Here is a 23,029-nt window from a genome sequence, read left to right as displayed (position 1 = left end):
AATAAACTTGAAATCATTTTCTAAACCACTCTGCGTGTTACATTCATCTCTATAGCAACTACATAAATAGATCTATCCTGGAGATTAATTTGAGCATATTTTTAATGTCTCTTGAAATACAGGTTTGTGATTGAAACTTGAATTAGTGTATTTCTCCAGCCCTTTAACTTGAGGGATGCTATTGGTTGTTAAATTGAACTGTCTTTTGAATGTGATAAGTGAATACACTGTATGATATTTTTAATATACATGCTAGAATTGGGAAGATCTGTGTGAGCAGATAACTCCTGCTAGCGCTGATAGCACAGTTATAAAATGTCTGCACATCGGCTGTCTGGAGCATCAGTCAGCCCTTTTGGGGAGCCCGTAGCCAGTAGTGAAGCTGTTCTTCCAACATCCTTTTGCTCGTGAGCATGAGGAATGAGATTGTGCCTTGCTTTTGGCTGCAGGAGATCTTCAGAAGCCAAATTTTACAAATATCAATCAAGAGTAGCTTTTTTAATCTCAATGTGCATCAGCCTGTAGGAAAAGAAGGTATTTGTAGGGGTGCAAGTGTAGGGCATTTGTCCAAACAAACGGGGTTTAAATAAGAGAAAATATGTATTATATGTGAAAAAAACAATCTGGTTTATTTCATCATTTCTGTCCAGAGATGGGTGGTCAGCAATAGCAGTGGTCAAAAGAGCTAAGCTGCAGAAACTAATATTCTAGTGTGTCCTTAAAAAATTCTGTTGAGATTTGTATTTTATGTAGAGTTTACCTTTCTTCTATCTCTTTTACACCAATAGTTCTGATTACTGTTGGGAGGAAGGAGAGGAGAAGGGCTAGAGAGAGGTGTGCTTCAAAGAGGCATTGACAAGTGGTTTAGGGTTGAAATGAGATTTTCCATGTAACATAATGTGAGGAAGTGGGGAGTTAGGAAATCTGACTCATATTTTCTGAAACTGTGATATGAGGAACAATAATCTCTCTTGATTACATGGAAAATTTGTAACACAGCATAGCATTTGGATTTCTAATAGATTTATACATAAAAAATGGGCGGCACATGGACCCTTACTGTACTGGCTTGAATTACAGTTGACCAGAGGTTAATACTTTTGGTTTTGTTGCTGCACCAGCAGAGTAATGATATGCAGCAGGTTTAGTTTTAGCTCAGTATTGAAAACAAGAATGCTGAGGAGTCACATCTGTTAAATTCTGGGTTTCATTTACACTGAGTTGGTGCCTAGGGCACCTTTATAAACATGCCTGTAAAATATTTTTAATGAAATAATCCATTGAAGACAGAGGATTGGAAGTTTGTGGCAATGAAGAATAAAAATATTTCAAACCAGTGACAAAAGTAACTCTTGTGCTTCAGAAACGAACAGGTTTTTTTGCATGGAGATAGTTTATGTGTTTAGTAGTTTATATGTTTATGTGTTTAGTATTGCTGGACTTGCTTTCTTATTGCTTGTTTGCTTACCTGCCGCTAGAGAACAAATGCTTTATATTTTTAGGGGTAAAAATGTTGATTTCTTACAACCTGTGAAACATTACTCAATCATGCTGTTATTAAGCTTGTGTAACTTTAATCATAGTTATTGAATTTAGAGCACATTTGTAAGAAATGGCATTGGTTTTATCAGGTATCCAATATACAAGGGTGTTTAAAGGCAGCATCTTGAGTACTGGCCTTTCTTTCCCTGGTTATTAAAAAGGTATTTGAATACTTACTGTATTGCTCGATTATTTTTCTAAGTAGTTTGCATGTTAATAGAAAAGATATATTTCTGTTCAATATAAATGATCATATTTTGTAGTAAACATTTTTTCCATCTTTATTTCTTTGTGGTCATGAAATACAATTTGTCAGTCTGCGGTCTGTATTTACAAAAGGTATTTTAAAAAAATTCGACTAAAATAATTTTCTCCATTCTCTTCATTTCATCTGTTGGATTTGAGGTTATCATAGGGTATTTGTTTTTCTTCAACAAAAAGAAAAAATAAGTAGGCTACACATCAGGTACAGTTATAAATCCATTGGTTCAATTAGTTTTGCTTGCTTTTTTCTTCTCCTTCTTTAGGATGAATATTTGATTCTGTTTGGTGGTAGCATCAGCCACTAGTTTTGACCACCACACAAATTTACAAAGGATTGAGTTTTATTATTGTCAACTGGGAACTGATTGTGAGGATTTAGTACATAAAGCTTTAAGCACCCTCTAATATCGCATTGTAGATCACCAGTGTGCTTCATATCCATCTTGTAAACCAGACATAGCTGTAGTGGGCATGTTTCGAAGAGGTTCAATTCAGACAAAGCAAATGCTGAAATGCAAACCACCGTTTATTATTTGAATGCAAACCACTGTTCATTATTTAGAGGCTTGTGCGCGTTGCTGATGCCATTCCAGAAAGTTGCGTAAGATTGTGTTTTTCGTTTTTGCTGACAGGTGATAAATCCAATGGGATGGGATGCATTTGGTTTACCAGCAGAAAATGCTGCCGTTGAACATGGGCTTCATCCTGCAAGCTGGACACAAAGGTAGTTTTTAATGAATTTAAATAATATGATGTTCCGGCTGTGAATACCTGTACTGTCGTCCCCTAAACCAACAAAAAATGGAGCAAAACCAGCACAGAAGAAAGATGGTACAGAAAGAACGAGGGTTATTTGCTAGTGTTTGATGGGACTATGCAGGTGACTGAGTTCTGAAAAACAAATGGATCAGGATGATTTTCAAGGTTTTCATCTCAATTACTTTTAACTTGTAAAAAGGTAGAATATTGAAAGAGTGACATTTCCCAAACACCCAAATCAGTGAGTAAGAAATAAATCGGAATTTCATTATGGCAATATAAATCTTAGTACAGAACACACAGATGAAAATTATGAGCTATGTGGTTAGATTTACTAGCAGTTTTCGGTAACATGTGACAGACAAAGATGACAGGTTTTTTCATTTGAGACTGGGTCTTGGAAAGTGGTAAACAGCCATTATTGCTGATGATTTATGTGAAAATTTTGGGCTTTAAATCTCAGAATTGGGTGTTATGTTCTCCTAATAGGCTTTGAAATTATTAGAAAGTTATATAAATAAACTTTAATTTCTATAAATGACTCAGAAACAAATCTTCTTAAGTGAAGCTGTTTGTTGTGCTCTGGATGCAGTAATCTAGCTGTGGTATCTTTTCAGACCTTCATCCGTTTCCTTCTTTGGTAATACTGGTTCTTTTTTTCTGTGCTTCTGGTCCCATGTTAAGATACTTGATACTCTGCCAGCTAAAATGTGATGGCAACTGATTTCACTTAGGGGGAATGCATGAGTGCACTGCACACAAATTCTGAGTTAGTTATACTAATTTTTAAAAGATTTCCTTCATGTATGGTTTAGATGAGAATATGTGTGAGAACCAGTTACCATCAAGACACAAAAACCTGGTTTTGTTCTCTTGTGAGTCTGAAACATCACTGTGCAGTGTGTTGTGGCCTATCAATTATATTGTAGGATGGTCAGTAAGTCGATGATTTCTGTCTTCCTTCAGTAATTCTTCTGGAGCTCAGCTGTAAAACACATCTATGTATCTGTTTTATGTGAGTCCCTCAGTTTTAACTCTGTTATCTTGATGGAAACTTCACCAGATAGAGGGTTACTGTGATCCTTACCTACATGATAAATGAGAACAAAGAAGTGAAGATTGTAGTTTTGAGACGAGGCTGACATTAAGTACTTTTGACTACAAAAGTGTCGGTATTTTCCCCTCCTCTCTACTATGTGGTCCCTCCTCACCTACTGTACTAGTGTTGTCACTGGTAGAACATCTTGTTGGACTGACCCAGCATGCTAACTTAGAAGAAAGCTGTTCTGCCAGCTGACTGAGTTGAATTGTCTCAACAGAAAAGCAGTGAGCATGTGGTGCAGAGAGACTGTGCCATAGCAAAGGGCTGTATCGGCTCAGCCTGTCTCATCTAAGCTGTTTGTCTGGACCATATCAAAAAACATGTAGCAGGGCACAGCCTGAGCTGATTCTCTTCTGCTTCTGTCTGTGCTCTCCTGTTTTTCTCTTTTCTTGTAAAAAGGTGCATGTTGTTGCATACACTTAAAGCAGTTCATCTGGTAATTACAAAATATTTTACAGTGGAAGAAAATTTTACTTTGAAAGTTTCCTTAGTCTTGAAAAGAGTGATCATCTAGTTTTTAGAGTTAAATAATGATATCATAACGACAAACAGACAAGTTAGTGCATCATCATTGAGACTGATTATAATGACAACCAAATAGGAAAATTATTTACCTACCCAAATTTTTGGATCTTGCTAAGGAAAGCAGATGGTTCATCATACCAGCAGTTTAAATTCTGACCACTGACATAATTGCTGTCTCCTGTTTTCTTCACTGTGCCTGTCCTGAATGTTTCTCATGCCTGCCGCAGGGATGACTGAACTGAACATGAAGCTGTGGTGGTGTGATAGCAACCTGATGCGTTTTAGTCATCCCTGGAGCACAGTCAGCCACTCATGTGGAAGGGGCCACACTGTAAGCATTTCAACTTAGTTGGTTCAGGAGTGAACAACCAAATTTCAGAGCATCATAATTTTCTGAATAGATGATGTAGAATGAGCTCCAATTGACTGTTACGTCTTACATCCTCAAAGTTAGGAAAAAACCCATAAAATGAACTGAAGACAGTGTTACTTATACAAAACACACAGAAATGTTTGTTAGTAGGAATTAATATAGTGGCAGAAGCTTTATAGAAATACACTCGAATTTGAAATTTTTTTATTTGTACAGTTCATGTTGAGTGGGACTAATAAAAGCAGTATTACTGCAAGTATGGCTTCTCCCAGTGGAAGCTGTGAGTCCCTAAGAGAATTGAGATTAATTTCCTGGTTTACCTGTACTGATATGGCCCTACTGACAGGCCTTTTCTAGTATAGCTGGGGTTCTGCAGCTGTTACTACAGGATACTTACCAGGTGGATAGATGATGGTAAAGCAGTGGATGTGGTCTGTCTTGTTTTCAGTAAAGCATTTGACACAGTCTCCCACAGCATCCTTGCAGCTAAACTGAGAAAGTGTGGACTGGATGATCAGGTTGTGAGGTGGTCCGTGAACTGGCTGAAGAAGCCAGAGAGTTGTGGTCAGTGAGGCAGAGTCTAGTTGGAGATCTGTATCTAGTGGAGTCCCTCAAGGGTCGGTACTGGGACCAGTACTATGAGGGAATTGAGTGTACTATCAGCAAGTTTGCTGATGACACCAAGCTGGGAGGAGTGGCTGACACGCCAGAAGGCTGTGCTGCCATCCAGCGAGACCTGGACAGGCTGGAGAGTTGGGCGGGGAAAAATTTCATGAGATATAACAAGGGAAAGTGTAGAGTCTTGCATCTGGGCAGGAGCAACCCCAGGTTGCAGTATAAGTTGGGGAACGACCTGTTGGAGATCAGTGTAGGGGAAAGGGACCTGGGGGTCCTGGTGGACAGCAGGATGACCATGAGCCAGCACTGTGCCCTTGTGGCCAAGAAGGCCAATGGCATCCTGAGGTGTATTAGAAGGGGTGTGGTTAGTAGGTCGAGAGAGGTTCTCCTCCCCCTCTACTCTGCCCTGGTGAGACCACATCTGGAATATTGTGTCCAGTTCTGGGCCCCTCAGTTCAAGAAGGACAGGGAACTGCTGGAGAGAGTCCAGGGCAGGGCAACAAAGATGATTAAGGGAGTGGAGCATCTCCCTTGTGAGGAAAGGCTGAGGGAGCTGGGTCTCTTTAGCTTGGAGAAGAGGAGACTGAGGGGTGACCTCATTCATGTTTATAAATATGTAAAGGGTGAGTGTCACGAGGATGGAGCCAAGCTCTTCTCAGTGACAACCAATGATAAGACAAGGGGCAATGGGTACAAACTGGAACACAGGAAGTTCCACTCAAGTATGAGAATAAACTTCTTCACAGTGAGGGTGAGGGAGCGCTGGAACAGGCTGCCCAGGGAAGTTGTGGAGTCTCCTTCTCTGGAGACATTGAAAACCCGCCTGGACACATTCCTGTGTAACCTCACCTAGGTGTTCCTGCTCCGGCGAGGGGATTGGACTAGATGATCTTTCGAGGTCCCTTCCAATCCCTAACATTCTGTGATTCTGTGTGATTCTGTGATACTTGCATAACACAGTTATTCAGCAGTGCAAGTTTGTTCTGGATCAGAATTAAATGCTTGGTTTCATGGCTTTCAAATTAACCACTGTGGGAGGATAGATGATACTTTATCTGACATAATGCATTTTAGTAGAAAGTTAAAAGTCTGTAAGAAATTCTAAGCAATGTTAAGGTATGTGAATGAATCCACACCGGGTCACTAGTTAATATTATGTAGTTGTGAGTATTTTAGTAAACGGTATTTAGTACATTTTCAAACTAAAGCTTTGCTGTATATTCTGATCTATCTTATTTTACATTTGCAATATAACCCATCTGGGGCAAGGTCTAGTCCTACAGTTTAACAGTTGACTTAAGTTTATCTATGGCTGTGCTACCACCAGAAGTTTAAGGGTTCATTGTCACCTCTCAGGATATATGTTTCCCACCACCTCTTTTGTGTTGGTTCAGCCACTTTTGCGACCACAATGTTGGTGTGATCAGTCTGTTGATCAGAGGGAAGCAAGAAAACTGGTGGGGGATTTTTGGAGAAGTTTTTGTAGGGCATGTCTACAGTTGAATGGGTGAGCTGATTCTATAGCCACACAGTCACTAGAGCCAAAGCAAAATACAGCCAGGATGTCATTGCCTGGGTAGAGCAGGATTAAGCTGATTGTGGAAGTGCATCCTAGTGCATTGTGAAGATTTCAGAGTGCCCTTTTACTCAACTGCAATGAAGATAACTGAAAATAATGAGAAGTGATACTCCAGGAATGTTTCTCTCAAACTGCAGTGCCATATTTGCCTTTCAGTTATGTCCAAATCAGGAGAAGAAAAATCATTGTCTTGTACACACAGCCATTGAAACTGAACTAGAATGCACTAGGGACTTTAAAAATTATTATTATTATTTTATTTCTGACAGTTACTTGAGTTAGTGAGATAACAGTGTTTAGAGTTTAACTAGTGCTTTTGATTTCTCACAACTTCATAAGCATCTGATTTTAAACATGATCGCATTATATAAATATTTTTGAATTAATATTTTTTTTTATTTTTTGCAGTAATATTCAACACATGAGGGAACAGTTTGATGCACTAGGTCTGTCTTTTACGTGGGAAAGGGTAAGATTTTCTTTTTTAAGGGATGCTGCTTTATTGTATTATAGAACATAGAAAAACATGGAATTTCACCATTTTATTACAATATATGTAGAAGTCTTTGAAAGCAAGCAGTTTAAGTTGTTAACCTGTAAACACTTGGAAAAAAGTGGGAAATTGAGCTTCTCTCAAGCTTCTTATCAAACTTCTCTTATTTTTGAGATACTGTCATCATCTGATGATCTCAAGGTTTAGGAGAATATTTCTTTAATGTAATTTCCATTTTGCATTCGATTTTTTCCTCTGCTTTTTTGGCTCTTTCAAAGTAGCAGTTTTCTGTGTTGGAAGTTAGGCAGTCATCCAAATAGATATTTATGAAGCAGCATGCCTTTTTGCTAAGGTATATATGCTTTGAGGAGTGTTTTTTTCAATGTGTACATTTTTATAATATACTCAAGGGTTTAAAGCTAGTAACTTGAAAGAGTGGCTTGGTTATGTTATTCTAAATTTGAAGCCCAAGTCCGCACTTTTGTATGTGTTAATATCATGACCGTTTTGGAAAACAGAAATTTTACCTGAAACACTAATGCTTGAGAATCAGGTGTTCACCTTAAAAAACCTTACCAACATAATCAGACATACGCTAATGTCATTTTCAAGATAAAAAGGGAATTAATTTTGAAGCAATTGTAAGGCTATTGCATTTACCAGCAAATCAAAGTCAGTCACTACCTTTATATTCTCAGCAATACCCGTTGCTTATCACCTTAATATGAAGCTGAATAGAGTGATGGAGATGCTAATCTTGGATTTTTATAGCAGTATTGTAGATTTGAAAAGGAAAAGGATTCGTTTTCTGGCAGTCTGAGACCTGCCATTTGTTTTCTTTAATCTTGAAGGTGAAGTTGTTTATTTGTATGTCTTATATCTAAAAATCATATTTTGTTGTGTCATATATATGCCAAGATTTTCAGTATAAGCCTTTTTAGAAAGATTTTTGTTTTCTTGATAACCAAAAAGTTGCTCTGAAAATAAAAAGTTTGTTGTGGAAGGTTTACTGTACACATTCTTGACAATTATTTTCTTGTATTGAAAACTGCTAGTATCTCAGAGATTTTCTGTGTGTGTAACCCACAGCAGTACTTCAAAACAGTGAAATCATATGACTAGACTGTATTATGGAACACACCAGAGTTGAATGTTGCAGAGGACCTTTCAATAAAATTGAGAAAATTCACTTTTATATATGGTCTTTTGTTTAACCCTTCCATTCTGAAGAAGAGATGGAGAACTGGCAGTGCTGAAAACCATGGCAGGAAGTATAAGTGTGCAGGGGAAAGTAATTCCTCATCTGTGCCTTTTACTTGAGGCTTACCTTTGCTTTTCTAGTAAACCACGTTTTGGTTAATGAATACTTGTGGAAAGGGCTTTGATGCTGTACAACTAAGTTAATTTGAACATTTGCTTAATTAAAATAATTTAGAATGGTCTACGGGCACAGAGTTTGTGGTTTTGAAAGGTAAGATTTTTAAAACAGCTGAAAAGTGTTCCTTGAAACACAGTGAATTTTGGAATTTTCACTCCTTAGCTTATTATTTTTTATTTTACCTAGAAAGCTTGCCTTATTAACTGGAGTAAGAGTGACCTGAATGGTAACAATTCGAAATAGGTATGTTTATTCATCGCAAAAAATTGTATGACGCCTGAAGGATATCTGTATTACATGATCTCCAAATGCATGGATCCTTGAGCTAGCCATGAAAGAACTGCCTTCGGAAGCAGCATGGCTGAGCTGTTGCGGGTGTATTTTCCAGGATGGTAGAGGCTGCTCCTCTGCGAGGCTGAAGAGTCTTGGGCAGAGCATCTCCTGCCTCAGCTGCGCTGCTGCTGGGCTGGCTCAGGCATCTTTGCACAGTGATGCACCGCACTGTGCGGGTACTTGTCTTAAAAGTGAGCTCTTTCGGATCAGGAATTTTTTTTTTTAATTATTCTGTACTTGTGTGGCACTAAATCAGTGGCTTACGAAATACTGTGGCAATGCAAACAAACCCACTAGCACAAGTCCTATGTAAAATGCAAGAAATATGCTTTTTTATATGGGTTAGTCTAATTAACCAAGACTATTGTACAAAACAGGAGTTTGTTTTTAATTTCATTTCGTTGGTGTTTCTTAAATGTGCTGCTTCATTGTGCTAGAGCGTAATACCTAGCAAATATATACTGGAAGCAACCCATTCCCATGCCTGAGATCCCTATTTTAGTGTGCAGTGAATTGCCTTTTTAAAGTGCAAACCTTTTATGTTAACTGTCTCTGTCCTCTGTGGCCAGCTTAGAGTATATGCTGAGATGATGTGAAGGAAACTTAAGTAAATTTTACCATTTTACAAATGTTAAGGGAAAAAAAAAAGTGTGAAATTAATAAAAAGTACATTTGGACACCTTGTTCATGTAGCTGTGCTGAAGAAGCTGACTGCTTATAAAGTCATGTCTGGTGTTCAAGAAAGTCCTGTCCAGGAATATGAAGACTAGTTGTAGTTTTATTGCTTGGCAAAATTATTATGAACAAATCCCAGTGCACCTGAGATACTAGAAGTTTCCTTTTATTCATCTGGATTTTTTCATTGTTCCCTCTGTCTTACAAATCAAAATGCAACAGTGTTTTTATGTTGTAGCAGTCAGTGAAATTACTTAACCAGTAAGGTACCACAAATAAGGCATTATTAAAAGCTAATTAGGTTAATTCAGAAAGCGAGGTTGCAAAGACACTTGAAAATTATTCTCCTAAACAGAAAATGTAAGCAAACTAAAAATGCAATTAAATACATAAAATAGCTCTGTAAGTACTTTGCTTTAGAGTAGTTTTGAATATTAATAGTGATCTGATATTTTTTCCCTGAAACATGTAGGTATTTTAAGTGCCTCAAGTACTAAATGTTATGTTTTTAAATCGCTTTGAAAATGGTGTGATTTGGGGGAGAGATTTTTAAAAAATAATGAATAAGAGAGAGAACGTTTCTATTCTGAACATTTATGTTTGTTAGATCCAGGGTTGAAAAGCTGCAGTTTGAGGATGGAAGAAATGCCTCTGAGAGACGTGAAAAACACCTGGAAAATAAAAACCATTGTAGTTATGTTTTGGTTTTAAGATAATAATAATTTAGGCATTTCTGGTGATCAGATTTCTCCAAAATACCATCCCAGACAGCATAGCAAACTGCCTACCACTTACTTAAACATTATTTTCAGGGGAATTAGGCAATCTAATTTTCAAATATTCATATAATCAGCAACAAGGGATGGAGACTGTATAATATTTTTCTTTTCTTTTGCTCAGGAGTGCCATCAGACTGAATGCGTGTTCCCAGCAAGCCATCAGTTCACCACTGTATTATGATATCAATCTGTAACTTTCCTCTAGAAGGTAGCTCATACTGCCAACATTTTTTAGCCTTTTCAAGTCATGCATGCCAAGTAACATAATTTTTGGCATAAGAGTAATGTTCCCCTTCTGCTCTCTACATTAAAAAGGTGAAATATTTGCTAGATTTTCTTTGTGCAGATATTTTTCTGTTTACTTTTGAAGTTGTCGTTCTTGTGCACTGCCTGAGCATGCATAAAGCTGTAGCAGTAGCTAAAGCATTACCTATTAAATTCTCTTTTTATCCACGTATCACTGATAATCAGTCACCCTACTTGTAATTAAATAAAAAGGAAACTGTTGATACAAGGCTACTTTTTTCAGGAAAGACATTCAAGCTCCAAAATGTAGGCACTGCACGACGTTTGCATTTGCAGCTAATAAAGCATGAAACTAAGGGCCTTTGAAATACAAATATTCAAATGAATTTAGAAATGTAGCTTGGGCTAGCTCTAACCCTCTCAAAATCAAATAATTATAATTCCAGATGAGGTGATACGTGCCCTTTAATACCAAAACAGGAAAAAAATAGATTAAAGACTTTTTAATCTTCCCAAATAGATTTGGAAAAAATATGTTCAGACTTTTTCTCCTTATCGCCTTTTTAATAAGTATCAAGTGCAACATGGCAGTCTTCAGGCTAGCATCAGACTGTGCTAGAAATAAAATTATTAGTAATAAACTAGGAAATTACTTCTCTCTAGTGTAGTTAAATGTTGTTCACAAAGCCTCTTGGTTCTTACAACAAATAAACACTTTCATGCAGCCTGTAAATGTTACTTTTATTAAAAACAAATGAACAAAAACAACCATGAAAGTAGCTTGAAGGTATAACCTTCTTAAAAAAAACCCACCAACAACAAACAGAAACCAGTTTTAGCTTCAGAGCTACATAATAGAAAGTTGTAAGAATGGAACAGATTTATAACAAATGATGAATTATAAAACAAGGCATTCGAAAATTAGTTTTTCCTTTATTAATGACTAAAATCTTCCATCCAGTTTGTTTGTTTGTGGTTTTTTGTTTCCTTTGTTTTGTTTATCCAGGATTCTTTACAGTTGGTTTTCCCATGGTTTTGCTAGCTGGAATTTTTTTCATCAGATTTTTTAATAATGAACAGCACTTTAATCTTAAGGTGGACCAGTTACTTCCCAAGTCGCACTGCTGTCTTATCTGAACTATTTAGTCTGTAACCGAGAATTTATTTGCAGAAATAACTAAGATACTAACACCTCCATCATGCTATTTGTAAGAAACAGATTGCTGTACTGTGATAAAGGGATTTAGCAGGGTAGTTTTTGGTAAGAATAGGGATCTGTCATATACCTTGGCTATATCTGCTTATTTTTATAAGCAGACCACTTTTAAAGGTCGTTTGTTTTAGTCATTTTAATGAATGTCATTAGGAATAAGGAACAGTAACAGTAGGAATTCCTGTAGGAATAAGGAGTAGTAACAGTAACTGATGATAAGGATGCATTATGGTGACAGTGTCGGATAGTCTTTTTAACGAGCAAGCTGACAAAAGAAAAGGGAAAATGGTTGGAGAGGAAGAGAGAGATGCTGTTCCTCTCATTTCATATTACCTTCTGGAATGCTGGGGTGATGGGTTATCACTGAATCCTTCGCAGAGCACTGAAAAGCACATGCAGTGGACAGCTGAGCAGAGTATTTCATATTTGTAAAAAGAGTTCTGATTTTTAGTATATATTTTATCTTTGGAGAAAATATGCCAATATCCTGTTTGTATATTTTCACTGAACTGCTTTGTGATGTGGGGTTCTGTATGCGCACTGATATGCTAGTGCTCAGCTCACAAATGAGAAGCAGAAAGTTACACTTTTTGGCAGGGTGGAAGGGCTCCATTGTGCTGTTTTGCAAACCCTTTTATAAGCCCTTTTCTGTATTTCTGAGTTAAGTCAGTTCTGTTAATGCACTGCAAATCTTTGCCATGCTCATGAAGTATAAATAGAAACATTAACATTCACCTTAATTTAAGCATGATAGCAGCCTAATAGAAACTTTTTACCAGACTTCATTTATTTAATCAAGATCAGTAACTGGCATACATGGAAAATTATTTTTCACCGTAAATCTTAATCTGATAAACGGTAGAAAAGAAAACAAAACACATTTTGAGATTGACAAGAGGTTGCTGGCTTGTCATCGGCATTGGTAATGATGTAATTTCTCTCTCTTTGTTAATTGCAAATCATAGAATCCCAGGTTGGAAGGGATCTCAAGGATCATCTGGTCCAACCTTTCTTGGCAAAGCAGAGTCTAGACAAGGTGGCCCAGTGCTCTCTCCAGGTGAATGTTAAAAGTGTCTTCCCTGGGGAGATTATTCCAATTGCTGACTGTTCTCATGGTGCAAAATTGCCCTCTGTGTCCAATCGGAATCTCCCCAGGAGTAACTTGTACCCATTGCCCCTCATCTTTTCTATGTGACTCCATGTAAACAGGGAGTGTCCATCTTCTTTGTAGCCACCCTTTAAATACTGGAACATGACGATGAGATCTCCCCTGAGCCTTCTTTTCTCAAGGCTGAACAAACCCAGTTCCCTCAGCTTTTCCTCATATGGCAACTTCCCAGTCCTTGGATCATCTTTGTGGCTCTTCTCTGGACCCTCTCCAGCCTGTCCACATCTTTTTTTGCACAACAGGGACCAAAATTGAACATAGTATTCCAGGTGTGACCGGGCAAGCACTGAGTAGATGTCGCTTCAAACCTTCATGGTTATAAAGTTAAATAATGAGCTTGAGTGGTCTTTTTGAAGCTAAATGACCACACAACACATTTTCTTCAGTGATAACAGCTGCATTTCTTTCTAAAAAATGTCAATTTACAACCTGTGAGAGAGAATCTGTTTCCAGCAGTTAGCTTGTATCGTGTCCTAAGCCTGTCTGTTTAGACTGAGAAATGTCATCTCTTTTTGTTTCAGTTGGCACATATCTGCTGTTCGGGACCAGAAGGACAAATCTCAGTCCATTTTACTATCTTTATTTGACAACTCACTCCATTTGCCTTAACCTGTTTGCCTGTTGGTCACATAATCTTATATTAGACCAAAAGGGATTGTCCCTCTTCTTTTGTGTCTGTCGTATTACAGTGATGAAGCTCTGTTGCCTGTAGTGGCATCACACTGGCAGAAGAACTCCACTGTGTGGAGAAGCGGGGACAAAGAAAGAAAGAAAGAAAAAAGTTTAAATGGATAGTGTTTAGTTGGAGAGGTGGAAATCAGAACTTTTATCAAGTGGTTTTTTCCATGCAGTGCACGGGAATTTAATCAAGCAACTGTTTTGCATTACCAAGACTTCACATGCTGTGCTGAAAACTTGCCATTAAATGTCTCTTTCTGGTCTTGAAAGCCTCTTATACACACTTTTGAGGCGTATCTATTCAAAGGTCATATTAATTGTTCAAAGCAATGTTTCAGCACTGGAATATAAAGTTGAAGAATAAGAATAAAATTTTTGTGCTAGAGTCTTTCAGATGTCATTGGAGTAGCAGATGGTATTGCTGATGTTGTGTGTAGTGGAAAGCCTAGATGATAGGAAGGCCTGGGTGAAAGACATTTCACGTTTTGATATATTTCAGGTAGCTGATAACTATTTGCAAAAGGAACAAATTTTATCAGGAGTTTGCTGTCAACCTTGTAACTGTAAAATCATGAGAAGTTCTTGTTGATTTGAAGTTCAGTGTAGGAGTCATCTTCCACTTCACCAAGTTCAAATGTGGTCAGACAAAGTTTGTAGAAATGTGCAAGTTAAACAGGAAAGCTGCTGAGGAGGGAAATAGCATCTGTTTATTGTGACATATTTATGATGTAATTAGAGCTTTAATACTGAGTGACACAGTTTTAACTTTGGCCAAACTTTATAATATGTGAGTGAAAGTGTATGTGTATCCATTGTGCCTATAAAACATGGTGTTCACATAGAGAAAATTGGGTAATCATGTAATCCTGTAGCCCTCTACATATCGAAATGTTTATTTGAAATGCAAATTTTTTTTTTTTTTTTTTTAAGAACAAACATGTAAAATATGGAACTTTGTAAGCAGGTGATAAGTTCTTTTTAATTGTTAGAATTCACTAAAAACTTGTAAAATGTTTGCAAGTTTCAAAAAAACAATCCACTATATTGTTACTTGCTTTTCTCCTAACTCCCATTCCTTATTCTTATGTTGGTTTTTATCTGTCTCTATTTCCCTCTTAACAATCCTCTCATTTGTGAATTCTTTCACAATTCTTATATTTTTCTCCACACATTAACCCAGAGCATTCTCCTGCCTGGAGCTGACCTGCCTTTTGAAACAGTTGCTTATTTGACCTTTGATTGCGAGGTATCCTTTGCAGGTCTTTCCTCATGAAGTTGAGAGTCTTTACCCCATATTCCTTCCTGTCTGCCTCCCACACTCTGCCAACAGCTTCGGTTCCTCAGTGGTGTTCTGCTGTCTGTCTGTCCATCTCTGCTTCAGCTGTGGGCTCCTCTGGTCTGCCTGCTTCTCTGCAGCCAGCTCCCTGCTGCCTTGAAACACTCGACAGTCTCTGCTCTGCTTTTCATCGCTGAGCAACAGAGGAAAAGGCAACGTGGCCAAGATGACTTCTTTGATAGAATTCTGCTTTCTTCTAATTTGGCTCTTTCCCTGGGCAGGCAGCTGTGGTCATTTCCATTCATCTTCTGTTCTTACATCTATCAGCATTGATTTTACAGGGCTTTTATATTCCATGTTAACAGGAAAGCTTTTCTTTGCACATCAAACCCACACAAAGCCCATGTTCTCTGTTTTTGTGTATTGGTGAATATCCCTCATTCTAAACATTACCTAAAATTGCATTTATGTTTTCTCTGTGGCATATATTATACATGCCTGAGTTAATTGTTTTAAGTTAAAACGCCATAAGAAAATACTAAGAATAGCTTTAGGAATTTTTCTTTTCTTTCATTTCTGCAGGAAATAATGACTTGCTTACCAGAGTACTACAAATGGACACAATATCTCTTTCTTAAGCTTTTTGAAGCTGGGCTAGTGTATCAAAAAGAGGTAGGTACAAACTTTGACCTTTAATACTTTGCAAGTGCACTAACTCAAGTCAATCGTTATGTCAGTGGCACATTTCTTGATCATCCATTCACATTCATTAAGTGGATGAGTATTTATTGTGCTCTATTGGTTTTAAATCACTGCAAAATGCAATGAACTTTTTATATAACCGAATTTTATATATAGGTAAATTTTGTATGTAACTAACTAACATGAGTGGGTATTGTAGCAAGTCACATCAGAAATGTTTGTTGTCAGAGATTTTCCTTGAAGTGCAGGATCAGAATATAGCTGCTATTAGTTTAATTCATGGCTTTAATATAGAATTTTCTTGCTCTTAACTTTCCTCTCATGAAAACATATAAGATAATGTGATCATGAGGATTCTCTTCAGCAACAAGATCATTTAACTGTGTAACATAACATAGCATAAGATAGTTGAAGCTTTTGTGCCTAACTATCCAGTTCCTGGACACTATTTGTGATCTCTCAAATACTACAGAAATATTAGATGCTATAAGATTATCACAACTGCTTTTCTGTTAGAGTACATTAAGAAAATATTGACATTATATTATTTTGTAAATAATGTATATCAGGCTATCTGGAAAGGGAAGGGTTCAGTTAACTTCTTAAGCAGGAGGTGAAACAAAGATGTTAAGTGAGCATTCCAAAGAACTCTCCATATAGCCAAGGCAACGCAGTTCCAAAATACCTGAACAGCTGCACCTAAACAAAGCTGCAATTTAGTGAATGTTTCTAGCTTAAAATGGAAACTAAGATTTCTTAAATATGCTTTGGTGTTTCATTTGTGTTTTATAGAAACCAGGAAACCCTGTAGGATGTAATTAGGGATGAACTCTAATTATTCTCTGAACCCAGAGGAAGAGTTTGATGGTGAAAGGTGGCATTTGGAATGGCAGGGTGTTACTGAGCTACTTCTATTTCCATAAGCAAGATGTATTCAGAGACCTCAAACAATGGCCAGCAAAAAGATTCAATATTTGATATGTCCTAACATGCTGGGTTTGGGGGATGAAGGGGGGGTGGGTGGGGAGTGGTTACTTCTTTTTCCTGTGGTAAATAAATTGAACCCCTAGCTTTGCCGTAACAAACTTATTTTTATCTGTAACTTTGCTTGACAAGTGATCCCAGGTGAATCTGAAAAGCACAAGGCTTGCTGTTTCGTTAGAAGCAATAATGATATACAAAACAAATTTTGCATGCAGCCTCCCAGTACTGTGGGATCCTGGAGGTGTTTGGGTACCAGTGATTGGATCTGCTTCCCTCTTAGAAGTCAAGGATCAGTTTGAGGACTTAAATCAGCAGCTGTCAACCTGTAGGGGATGTAATCTCTGGTGGATATAAACCAGTTACTTTTTGGCAGGAAACAGATGGCAGAGATAGCCCATAACCCAGGGTCCCTTCAAACAGTCATATGTAATTAAGGCATATATTTATCCCGTGTCTTCAGCCTACCTGCAATATATATATTGGGTAGTACTTTTGCACAGCTTGAAGTCTCCTGTCTTACAATTTCATTTTGGATACAAGGAGCTGATTCATAGTTTTACAGTGGTGAGAAGAATAATATATGTAGAGTATTAGTCTAGTTAACGCTCTGTTCCAGGAGTGTATCTGGCCAGAAATTACCCCGGTAGGGAGACACAGACTCAGTATGTCCTGCAGCTGGAATTAGTGAGAATTAACAATGTCTGTCTGGCTGCTGCAGCATCCATAGAGGGCATCTTTATTCACAGTAGCAAAATCCTCTCTCTTCTTCCTGCAATACTGATCTACGTAATGTACTGTAGAGGTTATTGACATGGCCAGATGTGGGTGTCTTATTTAGATTGAGATTAATTTCTATCTAGACTCCCTTGATTATTTTTATTAGTTATCTGTAGACTGTAGTGGAACTATAGACACTAAACCTGGAGACAGATACTTACGCTTAGATACCTGAAGTTAGATGTGATGAGTCCTATCTTAAAAACATATGATCTACATTGTTTTAGTGAGGAGATCTAACTAATTTGTGGTGTCTATACACTTTTGTGCTGAGCTCTCTTTGTGTAGATGACATTTAGCAGCTTCTTGGGGCCATAGTTTCAGAGGCTGTCATTGTGAAGAAGTTACCTGTGTGAGGTACAAGTAGGAGCTAAGGATTTCATTTAATATCCACATTCTGGATATTAGTCAAAAGTCTATGAGAGAAGGAGGAACAAACTGCAACTCTAAAAATTCACAGAGAAGAACTTTCAGCTACAGATTTCTTAAATGCATATTTGCTTTGTTTTGCATTATTTATTTAGGTAAATCTTCCTGTTATGAATAATGAAAGTATGTTATGCCAAATAATTATACTCATATAGATCAGTTTAGTTACCTTCTAAAATTTTAATCATAAATATGATCCAATATCATCGAAAGAGAAACAGTATTTTTTCTCAACTTTGAGTCATAGCCAATTTAATACAAGCATACACTAATACTGCTTTATGCAGCTGGCATTTTATTATTTCTTAATATTATCTGACATCTCTCTCTCTGTTATTTTAACTTTGTAGTGATGTAGGTTTTTTCAGAACTTTTAAAAGATAATTACTTTAGAGCCAACTTCATAATGTGTTGTATCATTACTGAAGAAGTTGTGTATTCTGAAAGTTTAGAAAATAGATCTGCAATAGTTGAATATATTGATTGCTTTTAGTTTCCCAGGGAATTTTCAGGAGGCTTTTAGAAAAACCAGTGTGGAGTTATTGGTAGGTAACAAATAAATGGTAGGCAAACAAAAAAAAAAGAAATTCCAGTGTCACACTGAATTCGCACAAGCTTCATTTGAAAGGGAGTTGTTTTTTATCAAAGAATGACTTTCATTCATTTAATTACAATAAATGTGGTATAAATCAATGTAGGTAATCAGACTTCGTCCATGCACACACACATACCACACACGGATAACAAAACCAGTGACAGTATTCCTAAGGAAGAAGATCCATGCATCTGCCTTTCTGCTGTCCTCGCTATAAGATTTGTAAAATGGTTGTGATATTTACTATATCTAAGAATATATAGCATATTTAAAACTAAATAACATCAGTTGTTTGGAGACTGGGGCATTTCAGAAGGTGATCAGTGATAGAGAAAATGTAAAGTGAGTAATATGAGGACAGTGATTAGTTTTTAGACTGAGATACTAAGTCCTCCCCATACCCAGAGAATGCATTTCAGTTTTTGAAATTATGTTTAATGTTGTTGTCGTTCAACCCAGCTAAACACCCCGCACACCCCATAGGCTGAAAAGTCCTGGACTTGGTATGAACATTACTTAGCAACAACCAAAACAGCCCTGTATTATCAACGTTTTTCTCATACTGAATCCAAAATGCAGTGCTATACCAGCTACTAGGAAGAAAATTAACTCAGTCCCAGCTGAACACTATGGAGCTGGAGCTACTGTTTTTTCAGTCAGGCTGATTCAACTTTGATTTAGCTCAAATACTAAATAACACTCATAAAATGGATTATTCTATTGCTTTTTTTCTTTCTGGAATGACTCTTTAGAATTCTTCTGTGGACTTATATCCTTTATGACAACTGATGAGCTAAACTTTTCAATTCTGGGCAGGGGGGGAGTAGTTCGATTGTTTATTTATTTATTTATTTATTTTTACTTCCTCCCCCCAGTATGTTATGTCTGGTATTTCAGTTAGCCCCCCAAAAGCAAGGTTTGTGGAGTTGAACACCAATATTTATGTCACTTTAAATCTTCTTTAATATATTTGTGTTGATAAGGAAAAATGATTCCAAAAGCAATTCACACAGTTGACAAGCTATGTGCAGAAATGTCAAGTATTTTACTTGAAATGTAGTTGACCACTGTAATACTTCTTTGTGATTCTGTCCTCTCAAGTTGGAGATCCTTGGTTATCCATCCCCCTCAGTCTGACTCAACACTTTTGAACATAGTGGTGGACAAGCTTTTAAGCATCAGATTGTGTAGTTTGCAGTATAGTCAGTTGGAAGACGTAGCTATTTAATGTTATAATAAATGTCAGCCTTTACAGTTGGCATAATCAATCAAGGCAAATGCTCCCAACTGCATTCTTCAGGTTTTCAAGTTCTGAGAAGATGACTATCCAAAACACCTTCAGTCGATTCCATGTCGCTGGTTCAAATGAGTGTCATCAAAATGTAGAAAACTCAGGGGCCCAAGGAATGTTTCTGGGTAATTCTTTTGGTGTCTGAAAAGTAAGATTATTATTTTGAAATAACTACTGAAAATATTTTTTTTCCTGAAACTTTTTTTAGGCTTTGGTTAATTGGGATCCAGTGGATCAGACTGTTCTAGCTAACGAACAGGTGGATGACAATGGTTATTCATGGCGTTCAGGAGCAAAAGTGGAACAGAAATACCTCAAACAGTGGTTTATCAAAACTACTGCTTATGCAAAGGTATGAGAATACAGTTTTTGGTAACTGTGGTAGCACTTAAAAGAGGCAACTTTTCATCCAGAAATATTCATCAAGCTGAATGTGGTCTTTTATGTATGCATGTTTGTGTAATACGTAATTAGATAATAATATACGTGGTCTACACCTGTGTATGTGTGTATGTAAGAAGCTGTTATTCCCAAAGTCTTGCTTTTTACTTCTATAAGAATTTAAGTATTTGGTGTGGGATTAAGTTTTGAAGAAATCTAAAAGCATAAATTAGAGGTGAATGAATGAATGAATTCTGCATTCACAAATTGTCGTGCCATATTTACCATCAAGTGTTTTTCTGCATCATATTTTGAGTGTACAGCTATGCAATCTTTTGAACTAAAAACTTCTTTGTCTGTCAACCTGTTGGACTTACGGGCACGGTATAAGCAGTGGAGTACATTATGTCACCTAGCATTCATTTCAACATGTGTCTGAAATGGATGTTCTTTATGATTAACTGCTCTTTATTGAAGATTCATCTGGATCTTCGATTCTACTTCATGTTCTACTGTGTTTGACTATCTCTAACTTTAAAAATATTTTCATGTTATTTAGACATCTTTTTTTGTTATGAGCTGAAATTTTGATTGAGATGGGAGAACATAGCTTCCACATCTAGGAGTTCTTCAACAAAATTGTACTGGCTTTATGCTCTCTAAAATTAAAGGATAGAACTCCTGGTTTTTTCTGAGTGAATTTTTTATTCCATCCAAGTGCTCTGTGTATTAGGACTTCACGTACAGATTGAGAAAATTATTCCAAATAAAATATTAAAAATTCATCTTTGACCCTTCTCCTGAGCCTCAGACTCAGAAGACCAAATTTCCACCATCATCCAGGGAGAAGAAATCCAGGTCTCACTCTAGGTTTCACTCTAGAATAATAAAGAGAAAAACCTTAGATATCCTGTGTCATGCTTTGATTCCTCTTATTTAAAGACAATATTTGAGATGCATGTTTTCTGATTCTGCTGCCTGTTCTGACAGTAAGGAGGGAACATTTGCTAGAGCTGAAGGAAAAATTGAGTGTGTCTGCATAATCACAAAATGATCACAACCTTCTGAGCTTTTTCTTGGTGCTCTTGTCACCGGATGTCATAATGACCTTTGTGATATTTCAGGGTCTTCCCCAACTCACTGTTTCTCTCAATTTGAGGCTGGAGCTTCACTAGAGTTTCTACCTTTACTAATACACCTTTTGTCTATTGTCTATTGTTATAGAGGTTATAGGAAATAATGACTGGTATTTCTGGGCTGTATCTGTGCTTGCAGCAAATCACTGTTCATTCATCTCCTCCTAAGAGGAGTGAATCAGCCTTGAAGTTTTACTTATGAAGACCAGAAGACAAAACCGAGGAGCTTTTCATTAACCTTGAAAACACCCTTGGCTCATGGTATTATTATGTCTTGGTCAATATCCACCTTTTTCTAGGGAGGAGGATTAATCTTTTGTCTTTAGTGTCTGTCATGTCATTACAGGAAAGGCATCAGCTCTTGGGATGTTCAGGTCTCCCACTTGTCATTCTCCAGTAAGTTGGTGCAGTAGATGCCAAGAAGGAACTTGTGCCTTCACAACAACCCCTCATCTTCCCCCCTAAAGATGTCACTTCAAGAAACTGCCACATCCCCTACCTACATGAAGGGCAAAAGTGCAAACAACCCTTGTTCTTTAACATCTTAATGGCACCATGAATGAGAGCTTCTTCTACTTTTTATTTGGGGATAACCATTTATACCAACCTCTACAAAACCTTTAAGCATTACTACAGGGGACGGTTGGGTACTCTACAGATCTCTGCAAAAGTTTCCCAATAGTTTGTTCTGTGCTTGTTTGACATTATAGGGTCTGTGCTAGCTGATACAACCAGGCTGATAAATGATGCCATATTGCTCCCAGCTCAAGTGCTTTGGCAAGCATTGCCTTTATGTGCTCCCACTTCTTGTATAGTAACAGATGCTACCAAGTATCAGCTGGTGGTTTGGATTTTCCTTTTCACTCACCCTCCACTGACTCCTGATTTTGTTGCTGTGATTCTGGCAGATTTTAAAGAGTCTCACTCTGCTTCTTTTGGCAAGGGCTTTAAACATTTGGTTGTAGAGGGGCGAAAAATATCTTTTTTTTTTTTTTCCCCAGCATTCAAATAAGAGTAGCAGATTACCTCTGCTATTCCAAATCCAATATCTGATATTAGATGGATTTCATGCTTTGGAAAATTAAGACAAATAAATGCCCTTTTTTGCTACTTAATTTTTTCTTTCCAGTTGCAAGAGGCTAGACAACATGGTATGTTGTGTCTTACCTTCTGAAGAAGACTGTCTTGGCCATACAGCTCTGAATGGCCAATGAACTGCATGCCACAATTATAGATTGTCCTTCAGAGGGAGACAGTCTCTGAGCCAACTGTGGCCCAAGTACTTCAATCTCTTAGAGACTCTGTGCCCACACTGGCACAACCAGGAAGCTTCACAAAAGCATTTTGACAGATGCCAAATTAAAACTTTGGCTCCTGTTTCTGAATATCTTGATGAATTATCCTTGAAACTCAACTTTGTACACATATCTTTATTCCTTACAGTAGTCATTTCAGTACTTTTCAAGGAATGGTAAGAGACATGAGTCCCTCCTTCTATATCTGTTTCTTTTGTAAACTTTTACTTTGGATCCAGGCTGTTGACAGTTGATCTGAATCCCTATTGTCCTAAACACCATAGTGTTGAACACCATGGTTACAGCAGTCACTCTTCCTAGCGTATTCCTCAAGCCTTCTTCCCCACCTCTTTTCAAAAGCCCTTGCTAGGAGACCAGGCTTTATTGAGAGACATTCATTTAACTTTGTCATTTACAGAGCATCTTGGAGCAGAGGGT

The 23,029-nt window shown here is 37.3% G+C and overlaps 1 protein-coding gene across 4 annotated transcripts in view; it reads left to right on the top strand.

Annotated features, from left to right (window-relative positions):
* The window catches only part of LARS2 (leucyl-tRNA synthetase 2, mitochondrial), an 87,539-nt gene that overhangs the window by 12,097 nt on the left and 52,413 nt on the right, over positions 1-23,029 (top strand). For 3 of the 4 annotated variants that reach the window (XM_065629699.1, XM_065629700.1, XM_065629698.1), the window contains exons 4-7: positions 2,439-2,530; positions 7,171-7,231; positions 15,584-15,673; positions 19,988-20,131. In XM_065629699.1, the coding sequence (XP_065485771.1) occupies positions 2,439-2,530; positions 7,171-7,231; positions 15,584-15,673; positions 19,988-20,131 (387 nt within the window). Of the gene's footprint in view, positions 1-2,438; positions 2,531-7,170; positions 7,232-15,583; positions 15,674-19,987; positions 20,132-23,029 lie in introns of those variants that run through there. The other variant, XM_065629701.1, reaches the window with a different exon arrangement.

Source organism: Caloenas nicobarica, chromosome 2, assembly GCF_036013445.1.
Source record: "Caloenas nicobarica isolate bCalNic1 chromosome 2, bCalNic1.hap1, whole genome shotgun sequence".
In the NCBI taxonomy this organism is placed as follows: domain Eukaryota; kingdom Metazoa; phylum Chordata; class Aves; order Columbiformes; family Columbidae; genus Caloenas; species Caloenas nicobarica.
Note: the sequence above shows the minus strand (reverse complement) of the source record. Positions and strands in the feature narration are given on the sequence as shown.